At 36.3% G+C, this 9,908-nt stretch overlaps 1 protein-coding gene across 1 annotated transcript; it reads left to right on the top strand.

Annotated features, from left to right (window-relative positions):
- Positions 1-7,477: 7,477 nt before the first annotated feature.
- Positions 7,478-9,608, top strand: CLDN8 (claudin 8). Its single transcript, XM_024752907.1, has one exon. The coding sequence runs from the start codon at positions 7,691-7,693 to the stop codon at positions 8,366-8,368; it is 678 nt and encodes a 225-aa protein (XP_024608675.1). The 5' UTR covers positions 7,478-7,690; the 3' UTR covers positions 8,369-9,608.
- The last annotated feature ends 300 nt before the right edge of the window (positions 9,609-9,908 follow it).

The following is a 9,908-nucleotide window of genomic DNA, read 5'->3' as shown; positions in this document are numbered from 1 at the left end:
TGCTCTTCAGGAGACCAGAGGCTGCAGTATTGCAATAACACCATAAGAGTAGAAAAACACACAGCCACTCTATCAAAAGGTCCTCAAAAGCAACATTTGGTAGTGTTCTTGCAACTCCCTGAAATGGACCTATACCTAAAAGACCAAAGGATGTGCTTTTGTTTATCATTCTGGAACAAACAAATCTAGCATTTTTAAAGCTGTATAATCGTGAACAGATGTTATTAATATCATTTTTAAAGACTTGGTTTATTATGACAATTGTAATTGACCCAGCATTTCTTTTTCCCACTACCCCCTCACTGCTCTGCAAATATAAAACTATAAAAAGCAGAGATTATGATTTATTTCTTGATCCTCAGTGTCTATCATGGTGTCTTGTACATAGTATATTTGTTGGATGGTTGGCAATATTCAGAAGATATTTCATGAGTCATCATTTTGAAAATTTTGCAAAAATTACAAATTCTCTATCTATTTGAGATAGAAGTTGTACAGCTTTTAATTTTTCTCATATTCTCATTGAAAAGATATTAGGAAGTCCAGCATGTTGTAATATATTGCAATATTTTCTTTTTCTTTTAATAGCTAAGGCTCAAGAATACCATGCACTGCTTGTTCCAATAATATTCTTACCCAGTGTGGTCTGAAGTTGGTTTTAAGTAAAACAGTTAATGTCTAACCCTATCAAAATTTGCAAACACTGGTTGCCTAAGGCAGACAGAATCTTAATTTGAATTTTAAGTGGAAGGTTAATTGTTTTGTAAATTAACCAGTAACAGGCCTAGCTCTATTTGCCTGGTTAATTACGTTACCCAATCCTGTTAACTCCAACTTTACAAGGGAAAGTCATTTCTTAAGCTCCCATATTCACTGTTTGCTCATAAGGACGCGTGTGTTTGTGTGTTTTCCATGTGTGTGGCCTTTTCAATGATAAATTTTCATCTTATGGTTCTCATATTGAACAATGGCTCTTGCTGTAGGGAAAGGAGACAACTTATTACTACTCTCCATCCTGCTTCAAATGCTATTGAAAACCCACAAGGTGCAGAGCATTATTCCAGAGAACAGCAAGACATAAAACTATAAAATGATGCAAGCAATGAGTCTGATTTGGAGGCAGGTCTGTAAGGACATACTGGCTCAAGAGCACGGCCTCAGACGTCTGACAGACTTGAGTTTCTACATTGGCCTTTCTACTAGTTAGTTGTGGGACTTTGGGCCATTTATTTAAACTTCGTTAAGTCTGAGTTTCCTTAATAAAACATATAATAATAGTACTGTTCTAATAAGGTAGTAGGAAGGGTCAAATCATATAATTAATTAATATATTATATAGTGTAATAATCTTAATCGTTAATATAACTTATTATTGATTGAAGAGTTCTTATTAGCATAATAGTATTACATAATATTTAAAAAAATATATTATGTTAAGCATATGTAATCATATTGAAGTTATTATCTTACATGCTTTGTCTTTTCTTTTCCTTTTTGTAGTTAACCTGAGTTAAACTCGATGTGAATTGCTGTGGATTCAAAATTAAATTATGAGAAATGTTCTTTTTTGGCCTTATTCATTATCAGATGTTACCATTTCTGGTCCCAATGAATGTCTCCACTTGGCCAGAAATTTGTCTCCTCTCTTAAGGGAGATGATGATTTTGTTTCTAAATTCTGTCATGGAGACTTCCCTGGTGGTCCCGTGGGAATTCACCGTACAATGCAGGGGACATAGGTTCGATCCCTGGTCAGGAAACTAAGATCCCACATGCCACGGGGCAACTAAGCCCACGCACCACAACTAGAGAGCCTGCGTGCCACAAACTACAGAGCCCACGTGCCCTGGAGCCTGCACGCCACAACTAGAGAAGAGAAAAACCCGCATGCCACAATTAGAGAGAAGCCCGCATGCTGCAATGCAGAGCCTGCATGCCTCAACAAAGATCCCATGTGCTCAACCAAGATCCCGCGTGCCACAACTAAGACACGATGCAGCCAAATAAATAAATAAATTCTGTCATGGCTGCTTTGTTTTCCTTGTTCAAAGGTGCACATCATTCTTTACGTTTCAATAAAAATAATTGTGACATGAGATGAAAAGTTCAAGAAAATTGTTTTCAAGCAATTCCGAAAATAACCATGTGGAATGCAGTTTTACGCAACTTACAAATGTTTTTCATTTTGGCTTTTTGTCAAAGACAGAAAAGTTGCTCCTGAGTCACTGAAAAGAACAATTTTAGTGAACTAATAAAAGTATCATGTCCTACCTCTGTTGATCACCAAGTCCTGTAAAACACAAAAGAAAGTTTTCCTGTATTACAATAAGCTGAGGGTGCTGATACATGAAGCTCTTCACTTCATTGCACTAAAATTGTTTAATTCTCATTTTAGCCAAATATGTGTCCAGCAATGGTTAGATCATTAAGTACCACGACCTAGTCTGTAGTTAAGAAACTATCAAGATGAAGATGATAATGAGAGATGGATAAGAAGGTGTGCCCTATAATGATTTCTGAGTGGGGAACTCTCTGAAACTCTAAACAAGGAATAACTGTGGTGTGTCTTCCCCAGGAGAAACTTCTCTGAATAGAGTATCAAAAGATATATATTTCAAATATCAATGAATCAGATATTTGAAAAAGAAAAAAAGAAATCACAAAGCTTGACCATGCAAATAGTTCTCAATAATGCGCTACATGGAAAAAAAATGTGTTGAACAAATTTTGTTTTTCATTAACTTTGATCATATGTGTTTATATAAGAGATTTCCTTTCTCTAATTTCCTTCAGGAGATTGTAGACAATACAGAAAAAAAACATGGAATTTAGGTCTGAATCTAGGTTCTATTTCTATGGATTCAGCAAGCAAAAGCTGTGTGACCTTAGAAAAGGCACAGTCTCTATTGAGTTTCAATTTATTCAATTATAAAAGGGGGCTAATAACCCTTACTTCATAGGGAGGTTTTAAATATAAGATGTAGTGCATGTAAGTAACCTGTGACATAGGGATAATTTAAATAAATAGGTACTCTGTAACTATTGTTATTACTAGGAAATTTCAGCAGCTTTAAAATAAATTTTCACAAATCATTAAAAGGAGAATGTTTCATGTCAATTAGTCTATAGAGATTGCTCATTAATTTAGTGAAAAGAATTCCCACAGTATATAGCTTAATTTAAAAAAAAAAAAGATCTCCCTGAATTTCCTGTCCTTTAGTGGGATTATCACATAGAGTACATGCAACAAAACATGTGGACCTATCTCCCCAAATATGTCAGAATTCACTGCAAGTCAGATTTTATTTTATTTTATTTTATTATTTATTTATTTTTTTGCAGTACACAGGCGTCTCACTGTTGTGACCTCTCCCGTTGCAGAGCACAGGCTCCGGACGCGCAGGCTCAGCGGCCATGGCTCATGGGCCCAGCCGCTCCGCAGCATGTCGGATCTTCCCGGACCAGGGCACGAACCCACGTCCCCTGCATCGGCAGGCGGACTCTCAACCACTGCGCCACCAGGGAAGCCCAGATTTTAATTTTTTAAAAATGCAACGAAAAATAGGAGAAAGACAAAATCATTTCAATAAGCATTATTCCCATTGTGTATTTTTTTATTTATGTTCACTCTATTATTTTTATTAACCTTGGAACAAAAAGGACTCCTGAGACAAGAAGAAAAGACTTTTCAGAATTATGTGAACTTAATTGCTTGGATTTGTTAGTAGCTAGATGTTAGCGACTGCAGGTTTGTGTCCCCACCAAATTCATATATTGAACCCTAATCCTCAATGTGATGGTATTTAGAGGTGGGGACTTTGGGAGGTAATTAGGTTTGATGAGGTCATGAGAGTAGGGTCCTCATCATAGGATTAGTGCCTTTATAAGAAGGGAAAGAGAATAGAGCTCTCTCACTCTCTCTGCCATGAGGAGGCACAGCAAGAAGATGGCCAACTGCAAACCACAAAGAGGGCTCTCACCAGAACTCCACAATCTGGCCCCCTGATCTCAGACTTCCTAGACTTCAGAACTGTGAAAAATTAATGTCTGTTGTTTAAGCCACACAGTCTATTGTATTTTGTTAAAGCAGCCTGAACTAAGACACAGCAATTATTATATAGAAAGGAGTTCATTTTTAAGCAGAGCAAATATAAACCGTAGAGAGGTAGTGAATACAGAGAACTGCTAATGGCTACAGAACTTTGAGAGCAGAGAACATCACAAAGACAAATAGGATGATAGTTCAAGAACATGTGGCAATGCCCAAGATTATTTTGGGAACAGCAAACAAAGAGACCTATTGATATGTAATCTTCTTTTTCCCAGGACAAGATGGTCAGTCAAGTACAGTTAATTAATGTGAAAAATAATTAAAAATAAACACAGGTTGAAAGCTCTCAACACAACAGAGAAAAAAAGAATGACCTATATGGGAAAATAATCTAAAAAAGAGTGAATATATTCATGTATATAACTGATTCACTTTGTTGTACAGCAGAAACTAACACAATAGTGTAAATCAACTATACTCCAATAAAAATTAAAATAAATAAATAAAAATCTTTAAAAAATATAAATACAAGAAAAAATTCAGAAAACAGTAGAAATTGGCAATGGCTTGATGGGCAGAAACAAAGATTATTTCAAGTAGTGATGAGAATTAATAGGAACCCCAGACTAAAGAGTTGTTGGTTAAAGATTAACTGCTGTAACAGTAAGGGTGACAAAAACAAGGGCAGTCTGACAGTGACATTGTGTGCTATCATTTATAAAGAAGAAGCATTTGCATGTGTTATGTAGCTGTCAGGACTAAATTTAATTTAGTAAATTTAATTGCCAAACTTAAATCATGCTTTTGATAATGTAGAAAAAAGGGAGATCTCTAGAGACAAGGGGAGGGAGCATAGTGGGTCAACATGGGCATGCTTTTCTTTCTTGGGTTCTTGTTAATATTTTGGTTCTTCCTAAAAATGGAATACAAATGATAGAACAATCTCTGTAAGTTGCTCTGTAGTTCTAAATTAAAGAAGATTAAAAAATGTTATTAATCAGCTAATTCTCTAAGCATTATTGCTATCTGAATTTTGTAGACAAGTTAATCACCTCAGGGACATAGTATTACGGAAAAGTCAGTAAACAGTGAACTTGACTTTTTAAGCTCTGAATTTAGGGCTTTCTGTCCCTAGAAAACTTAGTATTGCCATTTTTCCCTGTCTTTCTCATTTCCTCTGACCTTTAGGGCACATTTATTTCAGAATATCATGGGGATAACTGGATCGCTGTGTGATAAGAAACCTGCCTGAAGGCCCTGGGCTAGTTCCTGATAGGACAGCTAACTCTATAATTATTCTAATGAGAACCCAAGGTTGATTTCTCATTCTGATCGTAATCTTTTGGCTAAGAAAATTTCAGGAGTAAAGTACCAATATTTTTGAAATGGGGGAAATATTTTTGTGTGAAATAAGGTCTTGGTAAATAAAGCTTAATGCTTCAAGGAAGAGAGGTTTGATAGTGCATGAAGGCAACGGGTACATCAATCCACACCTAGGAGGCAGCTCCTAGGTGAAGGCTGAGGCTCTCAAATATGTAGATACCTATTTCTATCACAAGTTTTCCTGTTTTTATGTAGATATTCTGCAATATTCAAACGGACTCCTTAAAAACAAGTCACATGAATTTAGAGATTTTGATTTGCTTCCCTACAAATGTAAATATATATACACATATATATGTGTATATATGTGTGTTTTGTCATTATCTCAACCAGTTATGTCATTCCTTTTTCATTTTCCAATTCTGTCAAGTCATTGCCTTTGCCCAGGTTGGCAATTCAGGATAAAAATAATAATAATCTGCTGTTTTGATTTCAACTCTCTTTTTATGGATTACAGATTACTTTTCCAAGGTTAACTTATTTCCCCCTCCACCACAAGTCTGTAACTGATACAAACCTGAGGGAGAAAATGCTAGATATTTTCTGTTAGCAAAAGGGATATGCTCTAGGTTCATCCTTAAATGAGGCCAACAAATGAGGAAAATTACTGTAAATATCAGCTTTTATTTTTTTCTTAATTTCAACGTATCCAGTCTAATAAAATAATAACAACTGGGCCTACCAGACATTCCTACTTTTTTTTTTTTTAGAAGACAGTTTATTTTGGCATCTTTTTCTTCCCCTCCTTCAAAGTACTTTTGTTTTAACCTCTGTAAACCACTAAGATGTTTTGGACCATTACGTTTTCAAAGTTTAACAAGTGAGCAGGAGATGCTTTCTTCCATACTCAGATTTAAGATAGTACTAGGAAGCAGAGAAGAAGTAAAATTGTAAATAAAAGATCATTTTTATGATGCACAAATGAAAGGAAATTAGCGTTTGAAGTATGGAAAGACAGGACAGTACATTCAAGGTGCCCTCCAGAAGAAAATCGCTAGTAGAGTTTTCCCAGATCAACATGTATATTTTAGCTCCACTGTTGTCATCGTTATTATTTTGAGAGGAGACCGTTGAAAATGCATTACATTAGGGGTTTCTACCTCCTCCTGCAGACATGGTATTAAAGACAAGTTTAATTGACAAATTTAGTTGATTTGATGAATATAGTCATTTTGTCCTGGAAATACTTATTTAGAAATATCAGCCATTTGTATAGACTTAGGATGCTTGCACCATCTGTAGAATTCTAGTTGCTTAGGTCTAGGAAGACAGAGTAGTAAAGATAGAGCCACAGAATAAGCTAGCAGCCTGTAAGCCATTGCATCATTTAATTGCTATTGTGAGTGCTTGCTACATAAGAATCCAGAAGAAGAAACCAGAAGAAAATCGCATGGATTCTTTTTTCTTGTTTCTGCAATTTTTTTTTTTCCTTAGAAATCAAGATTATCAGGAAAATACTAATGAGTAGTCTCCCTGGCTCAAAAGAAAACAACATGTGTTCGGTGCCATGGAGGAGGACGACGTTGTATATTTAATTACTTGAGCCTTATTTTGTCCTTTGGCATGATCTGTTCCCTGATTTCACTACAGTCAAGCTTGCTTTGAAGTTGTAGACAAACATCAACCACTTGGATCATATGTGTCCCAAAGAATGTGGTTTCTCAGGTATGAGCAATCTATCAGTCCTCTGCTCTCCTTCCACTTTGGCACTGTGACAGTCCTAGCAAAGTTCTTAGGCAGAGATTTTATTTTGTGTCTCGGTCACAGCAGCTCTTACTAAAAGTTTCCGCATTGCCAGTACAAGTTGCAGCTTTCACATCTCAAGGGATTGATGCATTTCTTGATGATCGTGCAAGCATTCCTAATTATGCCTCCAGGTATATATACTGCTGTCTTCTTGGACAAATGAGAAGTACAAAGAATGTTTATGTGCAGGTCTAGCAGTTCCAAAGTATCTCTTGCAGGCTTAGACACACCTGAGTTACCATCCCCCTCTTACTGGCTGAGAAAGTTGCCCCACCTGATTTGTAAGTTTACCTGCGGTAGTCAGTGGAGTGAGGGTGAGTGGGCACCTCAGCCAGCCAACACTGCATTTAATCTGGTTAGAAGTAGCACAGCAGCTCTTATTTGAAAAACCACTGAGTCCTGAGTTCATTACTACAGGAAAATTCTTCTCCCCTGGGACTCAGAGAACCTTGCTTCAGAGTAGCTCTACCGGCTCAGGAGTCCAGTCAGATAAAATCCATCCTGGAGGAGAATGGCTACCTATGCCCTGCAAATCGCTGGACTGGTGCTTGGTGGTGTTGGAATGGTGGGGACAGTGGCTGTCACCATCATGCCTCAGTGGAGAGTGTCTGCCTTCATTGGAAGCAACATTGTGGTTTTTGAAAACCTCTGGGAAGGACTGTGGATGAATTGCATGAGGCACGCTAATATCAGAATGCAGTGCAAAATCTACGATTCCCTGCTGGCTCTCTCTCCGGACCTACAGGCATCCAGAGGACTGATGTGTGCTGCCTCTGTGCTGTCCTTCCTGGCTTTCATGACGGCAGTCCTTGGCATGAAGTGCACCAGATGCACCGGGGACGATGAGAAGGTGAAGGGTTACATCCTGCTAACAGCTGGAGTAGTCTTCATTGTCACTGGCCTTGTGGTGCTCATCCCTGTGAGCTGGGTTGCCAATTCCATCATCAGAGACTTCTACAACCCAATAGTGGATATTGCCCAAAAACGTGAGCTGGGAGAAGCCCTCTACATAGGCTGGACCACGGCACTGGTGCTGATCGCTGGAGGGGCACTGTTCTGTTGTGTTTCTTGTTGCAATGAAAAAAGCAGTAGCTACAGATATTCCATACCTTCCCACCGAACGACCCAGAAAAGCTATCACATGGAAAAGAAGTCACCGAGTGTGTACTCCAAAAGTCAGTATGTGTAGTTGTATATATTTTTAAACTAGCTATAAAGCCATGCAGATGACAAAAATATCCACTATTTTCTAAAAATGGAACCCCCCAAAAACACTGATTTGCTATTCTTAACTGCCTGCTATTAATTACAGGAACTGTGCATCAGCTCTTCATGATTCTATAAGCGATTTCAGCTGAATGAGATATTATACACATTGCTCTGATTGTTCTAGAAAGTACAGTAATTTGTTTTCTAAAATGGTTCATGCTGTTTTCTCCTTTTATCAGTTACTTCAAAATGACATTGTTAAAGATGATTATTTTACAACTGTGATTTCTTTATGGCATAGCGTTATGCATATAGATGAGAGTGACGTTTTTATGTCGCATAAATAGAGACAGGCTTCTATCGTTCTATTTTAAATGAGACACTGATTCATTACACTGAATAAATAGAATTCAACTATTGCTTTTCAGGGGAACCAGGGATAAGATTGAAGAAGGTTAATATTAATTGTTTAAAAACAGCTTAGTGATGAACACACTTGATTTATAATGAAGGTTAAAATGAAGGTTTTAATCAGCAGTGTAAAGGGAACTAAATGGTTTTTTGAGATCCTATTTTTCAGCCCAGGAGTTAGAAATCCTAACTCCTTTATCCTCATTCCCCAGAGGCCTTCCTTTTCTTGTATATTAAATGAACAGCTTTTAAAAGGGAGCTATTTTGTCAAGGGGCTTTGCATTCAAACTGCTTTTCCAGAGCTATACTGAGAAGAAAGATAAAAGTATAGTCTTAGAAACATTAAAGACTTCAGGAAGGTGAAAAATTTTTTCCTCTTTTTAAGTTTTTGTGGCTGGAGAAGGATACATTTTGACAAGAAATCATATATGTATATGAATATTTTAATAACTATTTGTATACAGACTTTGGGTTTTCATTAATGTAAATAACAGAAGAGAAAAATAATATGTCTTTATTTGCTTACTAAAAAACAAAACTGAGCTGTCCCTTGTGAACTGTATCTTCTCCTATGTGGATACTTCAGTCAAAATTGTCATTTAAGTCCCTCAAAGATAAAATTTTTAATTTGTTCCATTTTTGTTCAACTTTACTAAGGTATAGAATTACTCTATCTTGTGTTTTCCCCAAATTTGATCCAACAGTTAACGGATTTGAAAGTTTGTATCTACATTTTTCTACCTTAAATGACTATGTATGTTACCTGCTTTATGTCTTTTGTATTAATAAATTGTGCCTTTTTATATTAAGGTTATAGTCTTTCATTATTATCCACTTTTTCTATTTTGTTAACTTGTAGAGTTTAAAAACTTGATATTTTCATCTTTGCAGTTTTGAAAAAAGACTATCAAAGTCACATTTTAAAGGTAAAGATAGATTCAGCATTAATTTTTGAGAATATAAAGTATGATATATCATTTAACAACCTTACAATGATTGGATTCCCATACTAATATTTGATGCAGATATTTGTAATTTATTAAGATAATGCTATAGGTTACCCCTCAAAATCTATATCCTATAAATATTATGTTTGTAATAGCCATTTA

Source organism: Neophocaena asiaeorientalis, unplaced genomic scaffold (genome assembly GCF_003031525.2).
Source record: "Neophocaena asiaeorientalis asiaeorientalis breed wild unplaced genomic scaffold, Neophocaena_asiaeorientalis_V1.1 scaffold245, whole genome shotgun sequence".
NCBI classification, from domain to species: domain Eukaryota; kingdom Metazoa; phylum Chordata; class Mammalia; order Artiodactyla; family Phocoenidae; genus Neophocaena; species Neophocaena asiaeorientalis.
This window is presented reverse-complemented; position numbering and strand designations above follow the sequence as displayed.